The sequence below is a fragment of the Gobius niger genome (genome assembly GCF_951799975.1).
Source record: "Gobius niger genome assembly, chromosome: 1".
In the NCBI taxonomy this organism is placed as follows: domain Eukaryota; kingdom Metazoa; phylum Chordata; class Actinopteri; order Gobiiformes; family Gobiidae; genus Gobius; species Gobius niger.
Window position 1 is genome coordinate 12438080 of NC_136852.1, and position 25257 is coordinate 12463336.

A 25257-nucleotide genomic window follows, 5' to 3' on the forward strand; every position below is an offset into this window, starting at 1 on the left:
GCAAATAACATGCTATATTAAAACAATTGGTAACTATGGCAAGTCACTCTCTGGCGGGTCAACAGAATTGTTTCGGCGGGCCGAATTTGGCCCGCGGGCAGCACTTTGAGCACTCCTGGTATAAACTTACAACTATATATGCTTTTTTATGCGGACTGACAACACAGGGCCAGCAGAATCGGTTCGGCAGGCCCAGAGCAGGAGGAGCTCTACAGAGGGGCACTTTTTGAGTTGGAAATTACAGTTACACATCAACAAAACCAATATAGGCGACTCAACTGTATATGATATAAATTAGAAATTAAATATAGCCTACTAATGAGACATTTTACTTTTTTTTTTTCTTCTTTTGACTAGGGCTAGCAAAGAAGGCCCTGCTGGCCCTGATGGCACATTGAGAGCGAAGCACCAACAACGTATCAAGAAAGAGTCGGGCAGTGTCAGCTTTCTCTGTCACATTCACACGAGCTGCAGGAGGAACACCAAACTTGTCATTTGCATCTGTCTAACAAGCTCTTATTGTCACTAGCACTTTGTATTTCATTGATATTCCGCAATTCTACTGGTTAAACAGGCTCCTTCGTGACAGTTTTGTTCACATTTCTTCTTGACAGTTTACATTTTGCGAGTAGCTGTAATGCATTTTCAAACCAGCAGATGTCGCCGTTTTGCTCCTATGTACAGTATCATAACACTATGACGTGCTGTACCGACACGATCAGGAAAAGGTGTCACACTCCGCCCTAAAGCTCATTGTTTTTTTTTAGCTTGAAGGGAAATGGCACTGGAGTGGAAAACGTTCATTGGTTGCTGAGCTTTATTTTTAAACGTCTCATTAAGACTAAAATCAGCATCTGTTTGTAAGACTAAAAAGTGAAACCGAATTGAAAATTGAGATGAATCAATGAGGAAAAATATATGATGATGCTCAGGCCCAGTAAACATGAAGTCTTTAACTCAGCATTGGCAGAAAATGAAAATGAACAAGAAAAATACAATTACAGTAAGTCCACTAAGGTTATAACATCCTCACTTAAAAAAAAAAAAACTCACTTAAAGTTGTCGAGAGCATCCAGTGGCTCTATTAACTAATGATCATCCCTGGAAGGAAACCGCACAACATTAACACACTGGACAAAAACAATAAATATTGTGGTATTTATTGTGAAGATTTGTATTAAGATATGTACATTTCTGGTGAGACAGTAAATGCTATAAAACTATACAATAACATTCTATGTACAAGCACTACTAGTACTAATATACTGAATGTGGGCATTTTCTCAGGTTAATAATATATACAGTTGTACATGCATTTTAAAATGGACCATGCATCTGGGCCTTATGACATCACAACAAAAACTGAATGTTTTACTGTCCTCACCTGTAGCGTAAGTAAAAATAAATACTGTAAGTGACTTTACATATAGCTATAGACGGTGATACAGCAAGAAGGGCAAATATTTTCAGCTGAAGTGCTATGTCTGGTATTGGTTCTGATCTACAAATTACAACACATTATTTAAACAAAGCTACTATACAATGAGTAATGCTTTAGAAAAATGGCAGCAGGAAAATCAGACGAGCTTTATGAGAAACAGATGTTTAGAAAGAGTTCTTGGACTCCAATTTACACCTTTTGTCGTCGGCAAAAAAGTGAAGTTTGATGCCTTTTGAACATGTTTTGCCCCATATTGCCCATTGGTTACATAAACCATCTATATTCTGGACCTTTCCTAACCCACTCTCAGTGGCTCCGATCAGAACAAGAGAAATATGGCACAGTATTGGATTATTTGTAACAAGAAAGCATCTCTAACTTTCCAAGTGCACTCCCCACAGTCACAGTGACATCCAACTTTTTGTATAATATACTCCGTCTGTCAATTGTTCTAGTAACAGACACTTATCTTTAAATCCATCCGAGCTTTTCCCAAATAGAACCAATGCTGCACATTATAATGTCCCTACCTCCCACGACTTCAGCTCGGCTCACACAAACACTAAAAACATCGATAATTGCAAATATTTATCTTATCCTAAATAATACATTAGGCAGTAAATGTTTTCTGAAAACTAAAGAGAATATGTCCTTCATGCATCTATAAATGATGCAAAATAGATGAGAATTTGCCCAAAGGACAGCTGAACAAAGTCTGCACTTTGAGCCGTTTAGTATTTATGTGTGCGGTCCATGAAGCTACTGCCGATGACGTCCCACTGTTGCTGATGCGAAGTCAAGTCTGTGGTGGCTTTTAGTTTTGGTCCCAGGATGAATCCAAAGTCTGGGCCTCCAGTGGCTTCACAGCTGTAGCATGTGGCGAGGGGATTCGTGGCATCTTTCCTTTCATCCTGTGAAAAAAAAAAACACGGTTCTAAGAAGGGGGATGGAGGTGTGTCAGTCCGTCTCAGGGGACCAGCCGAAGAGACGTCAGCATGCCTCTTTCATCCCCCTTCTAAAGCCAGTTTCACAGCGCTTTCAAACTCCATAGGTCACTTTTAAAAATTTCAGCGCAGTTACAGAAGTCTTTGAACCACAGCCATGGTCTGAGGCTGTTGACAAGTGCTCTCAGTGAATACTATCATAGATTTGCTAAAAAACAAACATTTTCCTCGTTTTCCTTGGCTGCATTTCTGCGATTACTGATGCGTAAGCACAAAGTGACACAAACAAGAGGAAGCATTTCACACCAATCAGAAATGAGTGAGTCAGAGCTTTACTTTATGTAACTCTTCCTCTTCAAGCGTGTCACTAATGTTGTAAAAATGTCAATATTTTGTTCAACTTTTCTTCAGAAATGTGCACGTCGCAGATGGAAAATTAGTATACCGTCAAACTGAGTAATAATTAGGGGGGGGACATTCAAAACCTGTCATATGCACATTAAAGGTGCAGTATGCAACTTTTAATGGAAAAAAAAGTTGATATTTTTGCGTAATTGACCTTGTAGTGACCCAGCGGCTGTATCAGTGGTCAGTATTTTCCATCACAGTGGTCTCTACAACGCCCCAGGATCAACTGTTTTATAGGTTTTCTGGTAAGAGGGTCCGTCAGCAGTGAGGACCTTCTGAAAAATTGACCCTGGAGCGTCATAGAGACCACTATGACGGAAAGTAAAGTCACCACGCTGATGACTCATGCGCTGTTGAGTCACTACAAGGTCAAATATGCACAAATATCAACTTTTTTTCCCCACATAAAAAGTTGGATAATGCACCTTTAAATCAAACAGACAGTGAGCAAGTCAGTCATGTCAGGCTCGGTCTCAAGAAACTACTAAACAGATTCAGAAATACAATTAGTTTATTGTTTTTTTTCCTTTTTCCTCTTTTTTTGGCACTGTATTGAATGTATTCTTCCATAGTGACAAGGCCTTTGAACAAGTTGTTTTACACTCTATTGTTTTTCTTTCTTTCTTTTTTTTTTTTTTTTCATTAGTACAGATGTTGTTTCATGCTAACTTGCATGCTTAGTTTTGACAAAGTGTAATTTTGTAACATTTTTTATGTAAATTTACTAAATCTAAGAATATTTTTGTCAGGTTAACCCATAATGTGTATTATACAAATAACAATCTGCAATAGTATGAGGCAAAATATGCGCCAGAACGAAGGCTGTGACAAATGATTTGCTGAAATTAAGCAAAAAAGGACCATCCAGGTCCACTTTCCTTCAAACAGGACAGTTTCAAAGATTAACTATAAATTCAGTTATTTATTATCATACTATCAATTACAAATGTATATGCTTTGTTGTTTGTGGATACAAATATTATCCACACTTTCTTTTTGTTTAAAACTGACCAAAGTGGCTCTTGATGATGCAGACCCCTGGACTAAATTAGATCTAGACTTATTCCTTAGGGATTCAATTTAAACCATATGAGGCTTTTTCAAACTGTAACACTAAAGTTGAAATATTTTTAGTCCCTTTTTTTCATTTGTATGGATGTTTTTTAGTTATAGTCATCATGAACTTCTTTTAATTTAGTTTTACTCCATTTATACTCAGCAAAAATGTTGCTTTGACTAAAATGACAAACATGGTGAATTTTGACCAACACTTTCTGTTTCATGGTGTGTGATCCCAATCTCTAGACAAATATCTACATATAACTTTATGGAACTACCTTACCTCCTTTAGGGACTCCGTTATAGCATTATCGGACATCTCTAAAGAGCTGAAAGATAAGTAAAAAACAATGTTTAGCGGGCAAAAGACAACCAGGCTGTGCTTAAAATGCAGTGTGTTCAAAAGGCAGGACAGATACAGAGTGGTCTGGTCCGGTGATATTAAAATTCAGAAGTCTCGCCGAAAATCATTGCCTTCACCTTGAGAGGCACAAACTCAGGCGGCGGCCACACTCGCGGGCGTACAAATAAGTGTACGCTTCTGAACTGTCAGTGCAGCCGACGCCAACAGACACAGACACATTTTGACACGTGTGGCTAGTGTTCTGCAAATTCTCCTTCACTTCAGGCTGAAAATTGGACATAAATATGCAGCGGACCAGACCTCTCGCTCACACAAACTCCCGACATCAAATCCCGGCTGCAGCACCGCCACCGAAGCAATCATACCTCCACGAAAATGTCATACAGCGATTGCGCCAAGAGGCTGGGGATCAATACAAACTATCTGCACGGCGACAACAAACTGGCCCCGTTTTCGCCTCCCGGTTGATGGAAAAGGCAACAGTGACGGGAATGCTGAAGTGCCGCCGGAGACTGGACAAACATAATGAGAGCTGTTTCATGGCTAAACAGGGCAGGGGCCAACCGCTTCATCACATTACGGACAGAGCATCGAGACTCACCGCAGAGTCAATCACTTTGGATGGCTGCACTCAATTTTGAGATGGAGACAGAAGAACAGATGAAAAACAGAATTGCTGGTGAGGCCTGACTGAAGTAAGATCAGCTAACGTGCAATCAGTAAATTAGGTGATTTAATGTTTAAGTTTTACAAAAGTTTACAAACTAGTTTCCTCTTCTGCCAAATCTAAGCAAACCTAATAAATTCCATGCAAGTTACTTTAGTTAGTGTTATTAATAAAATGACTATATTTGAACTGGAATATGTTGCTTAAGAGTCCAATGTTAAATTATAAGAAATCACAAAGCAGAGAAACGGCACAGGCTCTACATAGGCATCAATAATTCACTTTCAGTCTTTTCACAAGACTGGGGACAATTTGAATTCCCTTGTTTGCAGGAACAGCCAAATGTACAAATGAGTCCAAATCACCTTTGACAGACAAAGGTAAAGGCCATGTTCCACCTGTTCAGTTTCTGCTGCTGCTTCCCCTTGATCAGCCCCAGTGATTGTTCACTCACACCAAGCGGGTCTTGAGTAAAAGCTGCAACACTGTTCCGCATCTCGTTTTCACTGCCTCGCAGTGGAATCAGTGACACGTTACCGTGGTGCATGTCCGGCAACACACGGCTCACCCGCGTGTGCTGATGTCCATCCTCAGGCCACATGTCCCCGTCATACTGTAATGAGACAGGCAGAGACAGCAGGGGTCATGCATGACGAATGAGAGGCATAGCAGGTTGAAACACCCGCAGGGCATTCCTGCTATGAACGTATTAAAGTATGCTTCATGAAGCATGAGCTGCAGGATGCACTTATACATTATGACTTCATTCACATGGCAAATCCTACCTGTATGCTGAGAAAAGTAGCAAACCACTCCCTGAGCTCTGACTGAGTCTCACAGCACACATACCTGCAAATAACAACAATTTATATGTTGAGCTTTAATGTAGTTATGAATATGCAAGTCCTATTTTAATATAGAAATAAACGCTTGCATGTTTGTAATCAGTAGCACATTTCCCCTCATGTCCCGGCAGAAAGCGAAAATCCTGATTGAAACTCCCAGTCGAGCCACACTGATTGAGACCTTTAGTATTTTTAAAGTCTGTATCTATGGGGTGAAGCTCTCTGTGGCGTCAGCTTGTGTTTGTGCATATTTTATGACACTCAGTCTTCAATCGTGGAGCCCTCGGGGTCATTAGCAATGCTGTGATGCTGAATAAATAGGCTATATTTATACAATTATTTTGTTCGGAACACACATTTAGGCCAGAAGATTATGCAAACACTCACCAGGCAAAAAAACAAAACATACATACAAACAATATGCTATACCTCATACTGCTATGAGCCTGGAGTGCAGCACATACAGAAGTCCCACCTAACAACTTCACATTTAGTGGTTTGGCATGAGCATTTCTTGTATGATATTGAAGCAAAACACCAGCACCTACTCCCCCACTCCCCCACTCCCCGAACTTTACTTTTTTTCTCATCTTAAACAACTCCTTTACCCGCAACAGATGCTAGTCCTGAGTTTTCTCCACACAAAGCCCCTTCCCCAAAGAGTCTTTTACACCTTTCCCGTCTTATCTATCCCCCAGACTTGGTCCCTGTGCTCTGCTTTCTTCCTCTCAGGTGTGTGTGGAGCTGTGAGGGACGTCGTGATGAAGCGTAACCAAGAGATGATATACCGCCCGCAGCGTGACGAGAACAGCAGTGCCACACAACAGCAGTGACGCCGAGTGCTGTAGACAGAGCAAAGCCGACTGGGAAGTAAGAGCATGGACTAAAGCAGTGCTTCTCAAACTTGGGCTTCTTCAGTCGGTACTCATCTACAATTTTAGGCTTTATCCATTCTAATCATTTCATTTAGGCTTTAGAAATGCATTTGGTGTTTTTATATCTGGTATAGACATAGTTTACTCCCCATTTAGACACGATTTAGTCCTAATATGAGCTTGATCAAGGTCCTGTTTAATTTAGCTATTTCTTTTTCTACTCTTGTTTGCACTTCATTCTGTACTTCCTGGATACAATTGAGTCCTTGTTAAAACCCCAAATTGTCTCCCACATTAATAAAGCCCATAAACCAACATTGTATCTGTTCTGAGCTGTTCTGTGCTCAAAGTGTGTCACACCATGCTGAAGCTTCTAAACATACTATCAAAACAAGTTCGTTTTTTGTTATTCCCACAGCTGCCAAGGTCATGCTCAAGGTCTTCACAAGCTCTAGCCTGTGTGTGACGCCCGTGCGTAAGCCCTCATCCTTTTTTCTTCCACCTGTGGGTGGGGGGTGTTGCGCCCCCCGTGTGTGCACCCTCCTGGCCCGTGCTCTGTTAAAAGGTTTGTTCGAGATGAGCCAGACGGACGCAGTTTTGACAGCCGACTGCAGACGCACGTGCATGCCGGTTAGATTTCTGTCCGACTTGCTCTGATGTCACGGGCACGTGGGGCACGGAAAGATCGTGAGACCCAAACGAGAGCAGCCGACTTGATCAGCCGCTGCATCTCTCCAGAGGCAACTGCAGCGGCTCCACGGCCCCGTGCATGACGGGAAAACGCCTAGCTGTCAGCGGCTCACGCGCAGGTGATTGGACACCAGTCTGCTGTGATCAGAAACGTGCTCCTCGCCCCATCCCCTGTCCTCTTTAGATCTGAACAAATAAGCTATGACTGAAACTATTAAAGTTCTGTATCGCCCCTAAAATAGAGCTCATGTTTGATGCTCTTACAGCACAACTCAGGATTTAAAAGGACGTATTTATCTCACAAACTTGAACAAACAAACAAATGGGAAAGTTTTCTCTGATGAAGAATGATGTTGCTGGAGCCTAAAGAAAACAGAGCAGGAGGCAAATGACTTTTATTTAGGATAAACTTTAAATGAACGCGATATCTGAACGAGGCGCTGCGTGATCTGAGGCCGCTCTCGTTGTTCTCTGCATGTGGAGCGGTCGGATGGACTTCAGACTTTTTTCTCCGCCCCCGTTGCGACGGCTACTCTCGCCGATCATCCAGGCGAGCCGCAACCGCATCTCGAACAAACCTAGTATCTTCGTATTCAACAGGCTGCATGGCATAGAGCTGATTGGCTGCAATTAAGGCCGCAGCCCTTTAATGGACACCAGAGGTGGAGTGGCCGCTCTCTCTCTCTTCTTGTGTCGGCTCCGGGGCGCACGGCAACTCGCCCGGGCTGCGAGCCACGCCTGCACACCACCCGCTCATCTTTTATACATTTTTGTAAATTAAAAAGAAGTTACCCTATGGGTTTAAAACTCGAACTCTGCATCCTGCTCCTTCCTTTGTTGCGGCCTCACGTACAATTATAAAATGTAAAATATCAATACTGAGGCATCTAAAATTAATAAATAAGTAATAAAGTAATAAAGTTGAATTGAATTGATCTGTCCACTTTGACAATAAAACAGGGTCAAACTGCACTGTTTTTCTGGGAGTTGAAAACCATAGAAACCACTGCCTTGCACAGTTTGCACTTCCTGTTGATGAACTTAAGATGTATCAAATACATCTCAAGCACAGAAAGAATCTCAAGATAAGTTTAAAAGGTGGATTCATGACAAGCCTGATTTAAGACATTACAAACATCAAAATGGAGAATAAGGATGATTTAAGGCTTAAAAAGAACTCTCCCAAGTGAAAAACTCAGATGGTCAATCATTATCTCAATCATTTTCCGGTAACCAGGGAATCCCAAAACCTTTACGTGCTTAATGACAAATTCCAAAACTTGTAGCAAACTCGAAATGTGATTATTTTTATATAAACATTCTTTTCGGAAAAACTGAGTCTGTCGTGGATCCTTCCATCCAGTAATCCCCATGAAAGACAAGGCACAAGGCGATTCAGAATCATATTAGCTGCATTATGACTGGACATTGCTCTTGTGCACAGTCACACGACATTAACACAAATGGATCTGTAATGGCAATCCCATTTCCTTCTCAATGCGGAAAAACTATTAAACGGCCACTACTGCCTGGTAAAGTTCACAAAGAGGCACTTACCACTGATGCTTTTCGTGCTTGTCCTGTTTTTTCGTCTCACAAACCAGTGTGAGTCCCCAACTAAAACACAGACATTTCCTCAATACATACAAGAACAGCACATTCTTAGTCTGAGTGTGCCATCTAGTGGACACAAAGTGTATTCGTAATGGCAATCAGTTATTAATCTCTTAATCCCTACTTTAACCAAGTGCATTTTCTCCAGTTTGTCTTTAAAGTGTCAAAATAGCAACAAAACGGAGACGAAAACGAGGATGAGAAGCAACAATACAATGGAAATGCGACACAAACTATGACTAAAGATCGATGAACAAGCAACAAACATGCCACAAAAGAGAGCCAATAAAATTACAATAAAACGTACGAAAACGCAACAAAAAAGTGTAAAAAAAAAAAACGTGCCGAAAACGCATTAAAAAAGTGACAAAAAAGTGATTTGAAAAAAAAAAGCAATAAAATGAAACAAAAAGTGACTGAAAAAAAGTGACTAAAAAGCAATAAAAAAATGACAAATACGCAATCAGATTTTCTAGGTCTTAGCTTTCAAATGAGACATTGCACTGGCCTCCAGTCGAGAAGCTTCTAGATTTGGGTAAAACTAAACTGGAGAAAATGCGCTCAATTAAGACGGAGGGTGAGAGGTTAATTTGTGCACATATCAAGATGGTCAAGCGTGAAGTCACAATGAAATGGTTAAAAGCTAAACTACAGAACATTCCCTCAACAAATACAATGAATTACAGGCATTGTTGTGTTACTATTGGTGGAAAAATACTACACTCTGTGAGCAAATTTCCACAGACCTGACTTTGCTTTGACGACAGGTAGCCTAAGTACATAAGCTCCTCATAACCCGCTGCAACAATAGCATTGCAGAGCAATAGAAACATGCTTGACTGTTTATGTTTATGCTCTTGTGACGTACAATAGCAACATTTACCTGGAATGTTCCACAGAGCATATTATATATTTGCATAATGTGTGTATGAATATAGCTGTGTACATGAAGGGTAATTGAGTGATTCAGCTGCAGACTGTCACTATGCAGATGCCTGTGACTTACCAAGTAGCAGGTCGTAGTTTCTTCTTAATCCCCAGGTAGACGGTTATGCTTTTCGCAGGCCACTCGTGCTCTGGACGGTTACTCTGTCAGGTATAAACAGCATATGTAAGTGATATTCACCCTTCCACATCTGCGATATACTGCGTGGACTGATCTTACTGTGACTTCCTTGTACATTCTCAGTGAGTTGGCCGTGAGAGTGAAATATTTCTCACTAAACCTTCCTGCTGCGAAGAGCCCTGCAGTGTTTTTGCCATCTCTGAACTTCATCTTGCCATGTTTGGACACATCAGGTTTGCTGGCTAAAGAAAAATATTACATTATGAATCAAAGGCTCAAATACATTTTACATCTACGGGTGGAATTTTGTCTGGGTTTACCCAAATAGGACATCATCGTCTCCATGCCCAGATGTTTCTTGATGAGCAGTTTGGAGTCTGTGCCAAACGAGTGAAGGATGGGTAGAACACGCTCCCTGTAGTGCAGAGGGCGTTCTGTCAAAGAAACAAACAAATCTCACATTACATAAGAAAAGAAATGCACTTTTGTTGTTGTTGACCTCTATAAAATATGTGGCACACAGAACTGTTGCCTGGAGTCTTCTTTGCCAGAGGCTTGTGAACAGTTTTCACAACCTCATAAAACCTTTTGCTAAACAACGCTGACAACATTCCCCTGAAAATCCTACTCCTCATCATTTCATAAGGGATGGAAATGTGCCATATCAGCGGAGCGACTGACAAGCCACCTCCAGTCTTCCTGCGGCGGAACCAGATGGCCCACATAGCAGGCCTCAAACATGAGCTCAAAGGGATCAGTCCATCTGTCAGTCAGTTTAGGGGTCACTTTGTGTGGTTCACATTTCAAAACCTAATACACAACTTAATGACCCCCAAAAATGTTGCCGCACAAATAAAGGTCACACACTCTAATATTTTTGTTGGACCCCCTTTAGTTTTGATACTTACACAACTTCCTAGGCCTCCAGGGAGCGGAAAAATTTCGCTGTGAAACTCAGTCACCTGTGTTCACCTATTTTATGTATTTTATGTTTAGAGAGATAAGAGACTTACCGTTTTTTGTTTTGGGATCTACTGATTCTTGTCTTTCTAACAAGCTCCTCCTGCTTCATACACTGGACTATAGACCAGACTTTTTTTTTTTTAAATATTAGCCAAAAATATCATTGGTGCATACCATCCATCCATCCATTTTCTTCCGCTTTATCCGGGGCCGGGTCGCGGGGGCAGCAGGTGCATACCGACATCAGCCAATCAAAATCCCCCCAAAAATTGTCATCAGCCTCAGAAAAACCCACATTGGTCAAGATATATTTTTAGGATTTAAACCTTTAATATAATGATGAATGTTTAAAGGGTCTATAGGTAATTTAAAAATGCTAGAATTATCTATTTTCATCCCCCTACATGTTCCAGCAATGTCCTAAGATGTACAATGAGCCCAGACCTATTCACCATGCCTCTATCCTGCATACTGTCAATGTATGACCTGAGGGGGCAGTAGTGACTATAAAATGGCTAACTTGCACCTAGCCCCTTTAACTATAAACTATTTGAAAGATGAAAAAACAAACATACAAATTAAATTACTTAAAATATTGGCCAATATATCGGCCATGCCAACCCCCTTCATATCGGTATCGGACTCCAAAAATCCATATTGGTTTGCCCTAGTCAAAAGATGCATTTCCATCCAGTGTTGCATTACTTTTCACCAAGGTCTTGTATTGATGTGGGAGAGAGTGACCACTGTGCAAAGCCTCCAGCACATCCCAAAGATTCTCAATGGGGCTTGGATTTGGACTCTGTGGTGGACAATTCATGTGTGAAAATGATGTCTCATGCTCTCTGAACCACTCTTTCACAATGTCAGCCCAAAGAATCCTGACATCCCACTCACGGCAGTATTAAAGAGCGCGGGGCAAACTCCACACCGGAGAAACAGGTAGGCATGAAGCTTTTACACAGCGCCCCCATCTGCCTATAAGTCTAGTCTACAGTCTGCGATTAGAAACGCAAGATCGGGCCCATAGTGTTGCTGAACCGAGACCTGACCAAGTGCAGTAGCCCCAGATCAAAAATGTTTGTTAAATCCGGGAGGCGACTTTTTGTGTTGTTCAGGCAGTTGATTCACCTTTTATTTTAGTCGAATTACACTACCTGGATGACTGATAAACTACATTGTTTTGTTCGGGCAGTGTAGTGTTTAACTAAATCACTAAAATAAAACCCTCTTATTGATTCACATCTTACCCATTTCCTCCTTCTCATTGCTCTCCCAGCAGCTCCAGTACTCTTTGTCTTTAGCAGGAATTTTGCGAATGTCTAAAACCTCCCACGTTAGTTCTGCTGCTGTCATTGCGCCAGGGATCTGACAAAACAACATCACATTATGGTGACTTCAGATCATTCATTTATTCATTTTCATTCATTTATGTTTGTTTTTTGCAGTACCTTAACATGATGCTCAGTCAGACTCTTTTCTTCAAGGTATACTGTACAGATGATGTTTCCACCCTGACTATTCACCTGACACACACAGAATGAATAATATATTATAGGAAGTCAAATCTAAAGCTCTTTCTTGTGAGCTATTGCACTTACTGTAACGGTGTTGTTCAAAGTTTCTCGCAGCCGAATAATCACTTCGATTTCCCGCAGCTGTTTAGCGAGCTGAGTCTGATTCACCTGCAAACGAAAAAGTGCACAGGCCACAATTATTTAACATAGAGCTACAATTACTGTAAGTCTGTGTTTACATTCCCCATGCGTAGTTTTAAAAACTTTGTTATCAGCAGGATGTAAACGCCTAGAAAATATTTAAAAGACAGACAATGTGCTCCATTTTCTGCAAGAGCAGCTTGGGTGGTCCTAAAACTACTATCAACAAATGCTTTGAACTCAAAAGGGAAATCCCAGTAATTACCTACTTTCCCCGTTCAGTTTGTCACATTGTAAAGAGATAAAAATAGCAACAATAAAGAGAATGCCAAGTGAGAAAGATAATCGGACGTGCTAGGGCTGTGCGATTAATGGATTGTTTTGAATTGCAATCTGATCTCTACAGCCAATTTACTTTCATGAAACATATACACATTACATGTACATTTTAAAGAAGAGACAATACCAAACACATGAAATACATGGGAACTTAGATTAGGAACAATTAGAACTTCACGGTTTGTAAAGGTTTCGGCTAAATTTTAACATTAATTTAAAGCAGTACTAAGTAATTCATGCGCCTAGTGGCCACTGTAGGTGACGTAGCATATTGTAGTTTTTTACTCATTAATTGTCCGTGAGAGTAAATACTACGCTGACAGAAAAGACGAAGGGAGAGAGAGATATTGTACAACCAATTACACAATGGAGATTCATTTTTTTCACTCAAACTTGGGTGTAAATACTGTTTAAGTGGAGCTAGCCCGCAGTTAGCTTTGCCCGTTAGCCTGTTAGCGTCTTCTTTGTGAGTCCATTAGTGTGTATTGGTGACCCCGACCCTGTGGCAGGAAAGTTGCAATTGTGGTTTTCCGGCCAGAGACACCAGGGGGAGATAAAAGACCCCCCAATCATCCCATTAACACTTGCATTAGGGACTACAGAAAGGATTTATTAAGGCAGACAAGTTACTTACTTAGTACTGCTTTAATAATAAAATGTCTGTTTTGCGGTTATGAGAGTTACCACATGTAGCTGATTAGCTTCTAACATTCGTTTTAAAGTTCCCGACAAAACAGTGGGAAAAAATAATACAAAATGTTCATCGGGACCCTGGACTGTGGAGCTTCATTTATACACTACATTTATTTTTAATAAAAAATAGCTGATATCATCTAGACTCAAGGAAACTGTGTCGTTTATTCACCTCAAAGATGGTTGTGTAGTGTTCTATAAGATCCTCTACGACTTGTCCCGCAGTGTAGTCTTTCCCATCCGTCTGGAAAAGTGTGGGGCCAAACACTATGGCCAAATTATGGACGTTCATCTGGTTGATATGTGCATGACATTGAACACTATGGAGAACAATAAACAAGTTAAAAAAAAAATAAGTAACTGAGCTTAAACACAGTGGCAAACTATGACTATGGAAATGGACAGTGCATCTTTTGTTTACCAGTACAGGTGGTTTATGAGCGCCTCCAGCGTGGCCTTATTGACGCGAGGAAGCTTGTCAAGTAACTGCTGATATCTGGAGATTCTGGCGTCTTTATCCTGAATGGCTGTAGGAGTCGGATCAGAGGACGTTAATGGCAGGATGTGATGAAATAAACATTTTGGAAACTACTTTTTGAAATAATGTTGTGTATAGTAAAGACATAGTAAGTGAGAGGCTGGGCAGGTTTGGATTTTTTTGCATGCTCTGCAAACAGCAAAGTTACTAATGGGAAAAAACACTAAAACACTAACAGGGCTAAAAGCTAAAAAGAAGTCATTTTGTCCCTCTAATGATTGGCTTTTGCAGAGATGATCAATAGTGGGATTAGCTCATTATTACCTGTGGTTTGGAGCCAGTTTATGCCCTCCTCCTGAGTGAAAAGCCCCTCCTCTAACTCCCTGAAGAAGCGCTTGAGTGCGTTGGAGACATCGTCCACCACGTTGTCTTCCTCCCTCAGACAAATGCTGCGGGCGTTGGAGCGGAACTTATCTAAAAGCGCTTTGACCCGAGAGTTCACTCCACTCTTTCGGTAGATGCCCTCCGATGTCAGACCTGAATACAAAGTGAACACAGACCAAAGGCACATTGTAGACGTCAGTACTTTGTCATAAATTATGAATGATTCCAATAGAATCCAACATAAGCTCCTCAGGCATCACGAGGATTATTTACAAAAAGAAGGTATTTACAGTGGGTTAGGGAAGTATTCATATCCCCCCATGTTATTTTGTTGGAGTCTGAGGCTGAAAATGTTCAAACTGATATTTTTCTGTATCAAAGACAATGGATGTCCTTTACTACAATATATGCAAAGATCAACACAACTATGGCATTGAGCAATTGAATGGGTCTGCTGCATAAGATCTGACAATGTGGATGTGACAATCAAATTTTTGTATTTCCATATTCATTTATCTCTTTTTTTGTGTTTTTTACAAATAATATTTCTATGTAATGTTAGAGGGTGATAATTGTAGATCTATTTATGGACATAAAATACACCGTATATGCTTTCAATATCAGTCTGCAGCACAATAAAACGTAAAATAATAAAATAATAGTAAAAATAATTGAAAGAGCTCTTAAAACATCCGGAATTGGATTTAACTGTTTATCTTTATGTAAAAAGTGGCCACTTTTACATGCAGACCAAGCATCGGATCATGATCTGATTTCTGGAGTTCTCAGATTATTGGAGAGGCATGTAAACAGAGTAATGTGATAAACATTATCTGATATAGCTGTAATTTATTTATGTATTATCTTTCACAGTTGTGTATGAGCACAATGAAGCAAACATAATGTAACAAAGGTGAAGATAAAAAGAAAAATGAAATAAATAAAAGAAAATCACAGAAGTCATCCATGAAATCAATCTCGGATTATTATTTTTCTACAGATAAAGCAGAGAGTGCAGCTGATTGTTGGTTAAAGCTGCTGCACATGCGGCAGAACATTGCTCCGTCCTCAGCCTTGTGGGTTTGACTTCTAGCTCTGATTATTTGCTAAACATCTCGACCTGCTTTATACCCTTAAAAATAAAGTACAGTTTATGCTATTTGTATTTTATTTCTGCTGATATTACTACAATTATTGAAGAAAATAACATATAGAAACAATAAAAGTCAGCCAGGCTTTAAGTTGTTTTTGACAGAAATAAAGTCCCTATTGATTTTCATGTTGTTGTAAACTCTAGAAGGTTTACACGCTCTAACCACTAGGGAGTGGTATAGTAGCGATGTCAGCACCCCGTTATGAGGACCAAAGAAAAGTGCTTTCTGAGCCCATTGGTTTGAACCATAGACCTTTGAAAAACTAAACCTGGGCTGCCAAACTCACAAGGTGCACTCCAGGTCCAAATATGGAGGTGAAATCATTTTCAATCTGCTTCACCTGGGGATGATTGTAGGGAAAGGTTAAAGAGTTGGGCTCCATCCAAAACCCTCAAATAATAGCGTCTATGTCCTGATCCTGGCTCCTAACACTTATGACGTGATAAGGTCAACTGTTAGATCCCTATGCAGTTAAGAACAAGAGCTTCAGCAGCATTTGCCCAATCCGACCGTCCTGACCCAGAGCGAAAAACACAGAGGAAGTGACATCACCAACAGCCGTTTCAGAAAAAAACTACATACCCTATATAGTATTGGACAACAAAAACACTCAGGCCACAGACTCAAACATGAACCACAATAACGATATGAAGCCAAACAGAAAACAGACGACGATAAGAATCTGTTTCAGATTTACCTTCCACAACTACAGCTTCATCACAGAAATAAAAAAATGCTCTGGTCAGATATTCTACTAAATCCTGTCCTTTGGTTCATCTTCGGAGAAAGATGCCGCATTTACACACAGTGAGGTCTGCTCCTCCGCTGCAATGTATGCAAAATAGCCATGTGGCTTTAAGCTTCCTCTAAATGAAAGCAATAGCATAAACTACCTTCATGTGGGCCATTTACTGATGTGGTTTTGAAAAACAGTGACATGTGACTGTGCTATGGTAACTGTAACTGTTACATGTATTTTGTCAGTTTTATAATGTTTAGCTTGTGCAGAATCTTTTTTCCTTTTCCTGGCCTTCCATGACCTTACCAATTTACTGGTTTCAGATGTATCAATAGTTTAGTTGCTCTAAATATGTAAAACCGAACAGGCACATGCACACACATCAGTTTTCTGAAGTGAATATAAACGCATCGGATCTGATTATCTGACTTCTCCAGTTCTCTGATGATTCTGGCCGTGTAAAACTAGGCACTGAGATGTAAAATGAAAAAAAAAAAAAAAGTAAAAATCTGACAACCCACCTTTAAATAGTGGCCACAATGTTTGGTGCCAGACAGGAAGCCCCGTTAGTAAAGTAAAAACATGAGTATCTAACCGTATTGTGTGATGAATCCGATGCAGCTGTGCACTATGACGGGGATGTCGGTCTCCGTGAGCTGCTGTTCACTCAGTGTGTCGGCTCCGCTCTGCGCCGCGTTTTTTATGGCCTCGCACCAGCCCGCGAAATCCAGCTTCCTCTCGCACTCGATGTACAGGGTCCTGAGGAATAAAGACATCGCATTAAATCAGTGAAACGTGAGGAAGACGCTCACAGAATCCCAGCTACACATACTGTATTCTACAGAAATAGACAGTGATACAATATTGGTTACTTGCCTGCCCTTTTCCACCAGAACTAGCACGTCAGACTGGGTCGCTGAAACAAAAATGAACAGCATTTTTATAAGCTGATATATTATAGCAACACACACATAAATCACACTTTACTCACATAGTTCAGTCAGTTTGCGCAGATTTATCTCCTCCATGTGGCTCTTCTCCACGTATGTGTGCAGCGTCGAGCCCTCCAACGCAAACCAGCCCACTTTGGAAGTTTGCAGATTCAAGCCGTCTTTACACTTGAGCCTCCCGATCCGGACAAACTCCAATCGCAGAAGAGACTCGGCGCTGGCAGGGATGATGCTCTGAGGAAAAGAAAACACAGGCTTTAACAGTGCTTTGCAGAGTGAGCCACGAAGAGACTAAATCAAGAGTGATGAGTTGTGATTCACATTTGTTTTGCTGATAGCATTACAGGAATGTTTAGACTGTTTAGATTTGGCATTGGTTACACTCCATAAACCCTTCATTTTCTATTGATCTGACATTGGGGTGACAAAAAAATACTGTGGCTGTTGAAACAAGACCATCTGGTTGCATTTATTTGCAAATGTCATCCAAAATTACAACGGTTGCAAATTAGCTCCTGCTGTGTTTGTCTATGCTTTTGTATTGGCCTAAAGCTAATAAATAATCCATTATTGCTCAAGAGGCGGCATATTGTTTAGTATGTCTTTCAAGAAGTTGCCTGTACTGCATTGTTTTTTTAATTGAAAGCATTTGCCTTTCCACAAAAAAAGCTTCTTCAGTTCAAGTGCTATTCTGATTGCAATCTGGACTCCAAACCTCTGCAGTAGAGAAGAGACTTGCCATCGGCGCCACAATGTTTACCCTAAAATCTGCTCTCATCTCATTAGGGATAAACAAGGTAGAGTCCAACCATCTATTGATTTATCTACTGTATCTATCATCAACTTTAAAAGGAACAGGCTACAGTTTTTACATACAGAGATATGTTCTAACATGAGCTTAGACGAGTTGAAGCTAAGTTGCTAGCATTTAGCCTCTCTCAATGTATTCCTATAGCTCCAAACGGGGGTGAAGTTGGAAGCTACCAAGCTCTTCCACGGGCATGCACAAAGACCAGACGGGTACGTATCAACTCATTTAAGTTCAGGAAAGAACATATCACAGTATGGAAGAACTATGTGCCCTCAGCCATGCAAAAAGACCAAAGATGACGCTAGCATTTGGCCTCTCCCAGTTTATTCCTATAGATCCAAACAGGTTGAAGTTAGAAGCGACCAAGCTCTTCCACGGGCACTCACAAAAAGCAGACAGGTACGTATCAACTCGTCTAAGCTCAGGTAAGAACATATCTCAGTATGGAAAAACGGTGGCCTATTCCTTTAAAACCTTTTCTGTGGTGGAATATAGAAAACTCCTCTATGACTGACAATGACAAAAACATCCAAACCACGAGAAATGCTCCCGGTCACACAGTCATTGTCATTCTTCTCTAAAGACCGACGGGAAGCTGGCCTGATCCGAGCATCTATAAATCACACCTTTGCAATGGACTTGATCCATTCTTTGTGGCTGTCAGCGTCGTCTGTGCCAAACAAGTAGAGACGCTCCGCCTCCGTGTACAGTTCAAATGTGTGGTTATACCTGTTCAGAAGAAAGTACATTAATGCATAATGAAACACACAATGTGATAATGTGAAGGATATAAAGATTTACCCATGGTTGATGTTTCCTACTGCCAAACACACGATCTCTGAAGCCTTTAAAGTCCCATTTGGGTTTGAGTTCTTGTCATTTTCATAGTAGCTGAAGCTCCCATCGTTCAGTGTGCACCAGCGCCGGCTAAACTCTAAAGTTATTTCAAAGAATATATGCATGAATAAAATAATCAGAATAATAATGACCAGATTGTCCAAAGTAAGTGAGATTCTATACCAAGATTAAAAACAGCGTGTAACAGTGTACTTTTTTTCATTAGTTTACACCAACAGATCATGAAAAAGGAAACAAACCTTCTCTTCCTTTGCGATCTGTGACCACACGGGTCATTGAGCCCGTTTTGAACAGAAAGCCGTTGAGGCAGACGGAGGACGGAGCAGAGTACGGCATTGTGGTAGTGATGTCTTCAACTGGAAACTGGGGCAAGTCTGGAAGAAAAATGCGTTACCCATCAGACTGGCTTTGACTTACCGCAAGTGTAATGTGAATGGCATGCTTTGAAAGAGATTTGTGGAATGAAAACATGCAGTTGGTCTTCTTTCCCTTTTGTTTGGCGATGTTACTAATATAGTATGACAAGAATGCCAATGTAAGTCATATATTCTCCCCTCCCCTCTCCTATGTTTGTGTGTGTATGCCTACTCACCTGGGTGGAGCTTGCCATTTCCCCACACCTGCTGCCATCACTCACCTGAGGTCCATCTACAATCAGTCCAGTCCTTCATTACCCGGGTTCAGCAGCCATTCTTGGCCAGTTTGTCAGTAAAGCAACAACCTGTCTCTTGGCTCAAGACTTAGATCTGATATTTCTTCCCTGTGTTTCGGATCTTTTTTGGTATCTTGTTTTTCCAGCATTTAACCCGGATCACTAACCTGCTGCACGCCATCCACCAATCCTACTGGACCCAAGGTTTAGTTTCATCCTGCTCCACCGGCTCACACCAGCACCCCCGTACCAGCTCCACCAATCCTCCTGGACCCAAGGTGCAGTTTCATCCTGCTCCACCGGCTCACACCAGCACCACCCCTACCAGCTCCACTGACCCCCCAGCCCGATACCTACCTGCTCCATTGGCCCCCCAGCCTGATACGAACCTGCTCCATTGGCCCCCCAGCCTGATACGAACCTGCTCCATTGGCCCCCCAGCCTGATACCCACCTGCTTCATTGGCCCCCCAGCCCGATAGCCCTTCCCTTTGAATACATTTGGTCAACTTTGCTTCGTGTTAAGTACTGCTTTTGGGTTCAAAGTCTGTTCCGTAACAATCTAATCATCAACTCAACATTTCTTCTTCTTCCTCCTCCTTTTTAGTGCTTTTAGATTTGGACTTGTTTAGTGGCGTGTTTGGTGATGATGTCACACCCACCTGTGTTGAGGTTGTGGCTGATAAGCTCTGCCTGCAGAAGTTGTGAACTTGCTTGAGCCAGCAGCAGTGGGGACTCGAGCAGATCGGTCATGCAATTGACATCTGCCCCGCAAAAGATCAGGCGCAACGTCTCCAGCACATCACTGCCCTGCACATTAATGCACAAAGCCTAGAGAGGGGAGGATAACAAAAAACATTGTTAATTTACAGTGAACTATTTTAAAGAGTGACAAAATATACTGAAACAAAATGAGGCCTATGGATGGTCTCTTCGTAGAGTGACCAGGATGATTCACGTCTCCCTGTAGCACTGTTGTGCATGAGCAGCTTATGTCTTTGTTCACTTCTTCAAATACCAGATTACAAGATGCAACTGTTTACACAATAAAGGCAGCTCTGTGAAAATCTACCCATGGACTAGGGCTTCACAATAAACAGTCAAGCCAAAAATCACAATTCTAATGGTTAATTTTTTTTTTGTAAATCACAAAAACAATAGTTCAAAAGCCTCTCCCAACAGCGAAATATTAAGGAGTAAATGGATACTGCAATATCAGTCATTTTTAAGAGTTCACGAAGGCTGTTTAAATACAGTACACTGGGGATCTCCAACCAGTAGCAACAGTAGCTCGCCAAAACGTTCTATCTAAAACGCTTAGCTCAAATTTGAAATGTATTATCTGTTTGTTCTGAACACGCTGAACACAATCTGCGAACAGTTGGATCAATACTGTAAAGCAGGGGTCTCCAACAGGCGGCCCGCCAGGCCAGATGATTCAATCCAGCCCTGACTTGTAGAGCGCAAATTCCCGAGTATGTAAAAAAAACAAAACAAGAAAGTCTCTAGCCCATTCCTCTGTGGAGTTATGAATTTTAAAAGAAAAAAAACAGAATGCTAACTCCAGCCACTAGGGGGCAGCTTAAATAAAGGAAAGAATTCCACACATGTCCAGCAGAGGGCACTGACATAAGCAGAGATCAGGATATAAACACATTATTCACCTTATTCCGGAGGCTCGCGTGAATTGTGCCCGCCCCTTTTCTCCTGTTAACATGGGATTGGAGAAGTCCACATATCAGTCACATGAAAACAAAGCTGTTTTTCGGCTGTGCTGAGAAACGGTGCAGAGTTGACTTTTTGGTGCAAATGAACATTGGCCATTTTACACAAATCAATCTACTAAACATCAGATTTGAGCGGAGAATATTTTCCCTCGTTATCTGTTTAAATGAACGGGCTTTGCGGTCTGTACAACGGAAGTGCCGAGACAACAATCTTGGCCCGTCTGCTGAGGGATCCTTCGGCCCTGGGTCTCTATAGCCTGTCCGTCCATGGGAGTGGATCTCTCCTTCTGTGGTTCTCCCCAAGGTTTCTCTTTTCTCCTGCCGGGTTTTTGAGTTTTTCCTTGCCGTGCTGGAGAGTCTAAGGACGGGGACACCCACGCCGCTCGTTGCTACCTCCTATTGGACATATTTGCCTGGATTCACCTGAAATTTTAATTGTCATATTTATTGCTCTGTTTTATTGCCTTAATGTTTGGTGCAGCCCTGTGAGGCGACTTCTGTTGTGATATTGGGCTATACAAAACCATTAAACTTGAAACAACGCAAAAAGTGGCAAAAGTGTGTGGGGCGGAATAAGGTGAATAGCCACATGGTAAATGGACAGTCTGCCCCTGCCCCCTGTGGCTTCAATAGTAGCTTATCACCACCAAGTGCTGAGTGAATGAATGACTACAGTGCAGCAGAGACTTGTGACACGGGGTTGTTAAGTGCAATATAAGTGTAAGCCGAGGTTACAGTCTTGTCAGGCTCATTAGTATTCATTTGTTGAAAAATGTTTCCTCAATAGTATTGTCCCAATTAAAACATATTATACTGGAGCTTTTGTTTATTGACCTCGGCAATACACTCCCGATATATTTTGGCCCCCAGCAAAATGTACATGGAGACCCCTGTTGTAAAGTGTCAGGACTAAATTTAAGTCATTTTCTTTAAAATCTTGGCAACGAATTCTCCAGGGTGAACTCAACCTAAGTCACAATTTACACAAGTGTTTTGGAAGCAAAAGTTGCTCTCCAATGTTCTTGTTGTATAAAAGTAGTTCACAAGGCTATACAGGTTGGAGAGACCCCTGCAGTACACAGTATATCATTATTATTATTAGACAGAAATACACAGACTGATTTCAACTAAATATGTTGCAATCTCGATAAATTGTCACAAAGATACTATTGTATATCTGGAAAAACCCTACTCGATTACAGATAATAAATTAAAGTTGGCAGGAAAAGAGCAGGTTTGAGATTGGGAAGGCAGTGACAGGGACACAACAGAGACACAATCATGAATTGCATTCTGATGAGTCTTGTCCTGCTGACCAGACCTTAGCGTCATGTGATGCTGGGTCAGCTTTTTGTGTGAGTGGGAACAGCCGAGGACAAACTCGAGAGATTCTGTTTCCATTTCAATGAAGACACTGGGGTGGCATTTGAAGAGCCTCTTTTGAGCAAGAGCTGAATTTCAATGAGAAATTAGAAGGACAGGGACGAGAACTGGTGATACGATGTGTGCGCAATGCATTATGGATTACTCAGGCTTTGATAGATTCCTTTGGACGCCTCAGCAGTGGTATTACACGTGTTATAACTTTCTGTGTGGAGTTTGTATGTTCTCCTGATTGACATGTACAACAGGTTCGCCCCTAATTGTCAGTTCCTGGTTACATTAAGAACAAACGAATAAAAATAAAGCATACTCATGGCAAACTCAATGTTAAATCGGGCAAAAACAAGTGTAAAAACTCAACAAAAAAAGACAATTCGGTGTAATATGAAGCCTCTGTATTACTTTGTCTGGTGATATTATTTAAAGAACAAGGAAGTGTGGTAGGAATGGAAATATGTTGTGATGGGAAAAGGAGGATGCAGTGTTTTTACAGCTGAAGAACTGAAGTTGACCACACAAACCGCACGGCAGCCCTCTCTCAAGACTCATACGGGCTGTGCTTTGTTTGAACCAATCGGCTCTTTTGAATCTGATTGGGAAATTCCACAGCGCCCTGTCAAACACACACACACACACACTCACACACACTCACACACACAGACAGCCCCTCCTCTATTTAATCACTATTGAGCCTCGACACAGACACACACAAACAAGCAAATTAACCCAGATTTAATATTTCACAATATATCCAAGGACACTCCCCTCTTTCATAAGCATACGGCATCAAGAAACCATAAAGAGGACTTCATTGGAGCAAACGGGCCTTCAAGCCTAATTACATTCATGTAGCTATCACAAGGAGCACATACGGTTGTGGTTATGGAGCGCGATTGGAAAAGAGTTGGATTTGACAGTAATGGGAAGCAATTCAAGACGCAGGCCTCTTCTAAGGCACTGGCCCAATATGGCAATTTAATAGTATGGCTCAGGGGTAAGGCAGCATCGGGTCCAGGGGCCAAATTCAAGCACATATTCTGGCCCCAAAGAGAATTTTGAGGAATATAATAAGTGAGTACTGATCTAAACACGGTCAATTAATTTAAGCTCATATGAAGTACAGCAATGTTGGTAAATATGATTATTGTGGGAAAGTAAACCCTGCACACTCATCTGCCCAGGGTTTAAGCAAGTCTAGGGGTATTTTGTTGATATGACTGATATTTAAAGGCAGTATAGATTTTAAAAGGAAGTATAGAAGGGCCACAGCTCGAGGAGACTGCGAGGTACCACACAGACACACCACACAGACACACCACTTTCGGTCAAACTGTGTTGTCTGTAAAGGGGACGCATTGTTGGAAAAGGATTCCTCTCTTCATAACAGAATGTCCATCACTGGTCACTTTCAAACTGCACCTTAAACAGTGGATGAAAGACAATCAACTGTGCAACCACTTTTAATCTGTAATTGTATGTAAATTTATTTTTTAATTGTCTCTGTCCTGCCTAGGGACTGCAGATGGAAATTAGCATGTTTGCTATAATTTGGCATATTTACATTGTAATTACAGATGTTCATTCACATGCACTGTCCCTATTAAATAATACAAATTTAAAAAAAAGAGATTTGTGGGAAAAACACGAATCGCACTTGTGTCAATTTCATGAAATCTCAGGCTATTGACCCAAGCAAGATGTGAAATGTGCCTATGACATTACAAGAATAAAAAATCAACACGCTAATTGTCATTTTAAAAATCAAGCATACAACAGTACATACAGTATGTTGTGAAAGTGCACAAATAAATGGTGCAGATCCCCCCCTAATGTAAACCCACTGGCATATCGAGAAGTATAGAAATGTTAGGGATGAGTTTGGACCAACAACTATCATATTCAGTTAGTGGCTTCCTCTTGGATTGTTTGTAATAAATCAGGTATAGGGCATTTAATTTCATCCATTAAAACGTCTATGCCGGTAATTGATCATTTGTGGTTTTGTGTCCCCTGGATTCAAAAAGTGATTTTTTTTTTCATGGCCTCCAAAATTGACAATTGACAAAATCACAAAGAAAAAAGGAAAAGTAAATGTAATTTTTCAGTTCAAAATATAAATTAACAATGAACAAGCAGCTGATGAAAATGTGAAGCAAAAATACGGTTGCTACTTGATTTTGGCTTATACAATATCTGTGATAAATCATAAGCCGTAGAACCAACAACAGACCAGCACTTGAAGAACAATACAGATGTAAGAAAAACAAAAACCTGTTTATACTTTGAACCATCTGGCTGCAAATGTAAGGACAAACCCTATCAAGACCGTCAGACAAACCACAGTGCACCAATCAGGACAAATGAGAAATAAGGAAGTGGATTTTTTTAAAGTGTGAAGGAGTCTCGAGTCTCCCTTCGACATCTGCAGCTTGTGAGAGGAGCAGTAAAAGCGAAACCCACATGCACATATGTGAACAGAGAATTCAGGAATCTTCA

General features: G+C 41.0%; 1 protein-coding gene across 1 annotated transcript in view; it reads right to left on the reverse strand.

Moving 5' to 3' along the window:
* Nucleotides 1-1163: 1163 nt before the first annotated feature.
* arap1 (ArfGAP with RhoGAP domain, ankyrin repeat and PH domain 1) overlaps nucleotides 1164-25257 on the reverse strand; it is a 40658-nt gene continuing 16564 nt past the window's right edge. The window contains exons 13-33 of the mRNA XM_079575348.1: nucleotides 20314-20482; nucleotides 19240-19374; nucleotides 18944-19076; nucleotides 18769-18871; nucleotides 17373-17565; nucleotides 17258-17297; nucleotides 16977-17140; nucleotides 14429-14641; nucleotides 14048-14153; nucleotides 13799-13946; nucleotides 12538-12621; nucleotides 12388-12462; nucleotides 12187-12304; nucleotides 10294-10407; nucleotides 10073-10215; nucleotides 9914-9996; nucleotides 8851-8910; nucleotides 5669-5732; nucleotides 5338-5496; nucleotides 4136-4181; nucleotides 1164-2352 (exon numbers count right to left, since the gene is read on the reverse strand). Of these exons, the coding sequence (XP_079431474.1) occupies nucleotides 4161-4181; nucleotides 5338-5496; nucleotides 5669-5732; nucleotides 8851-8910; nucleotides 9914-9996; nucleotides 10073-10215; nucleotides 10294-10407; nucleotides 12187-12304; nucleotides 12388-12462; nucleotides 12538-12621; nucleotides 13799-13946; nucleotides 14048-14153; nucleotides 14429-14641; nucleotides 16977-17140; nucleotides 17258-17297; nucleotides 17373-17565; nucleotides 18769-18871; nucleotides 18944-19076; nucleotides 19240-19374; nucleotides 20314-20482 (2325 nt within the window). The 3' untranslated portion in view covers nucleotides 1164-2352; nucleotides 4136-4160. The remainder of the gene's footprint in view (nucleotides 2353-4135; nucleotides 4182-5337; nucleotides 5497-5668; nucleotides 5733-8850; nucleotides 8911-9913; nucleotides 9997-10072; nucleotides 10216-10293; nucleotides 10408-12186; nucleotides 12305-12387; nucleotides 12463-12537; nucleotides 12622-13798; nucleotides 13947-14047; nucleotides 14154-14428; nucleotides 14642-16976; nucleotides 17141-17257; nucleotides 17298-17372; nucleotides 17566-18768; nucleotides 18872-18943; nucleotides 19077-19239; nucleotides 19375-20313; nucleotides 20483-25257) is intronic.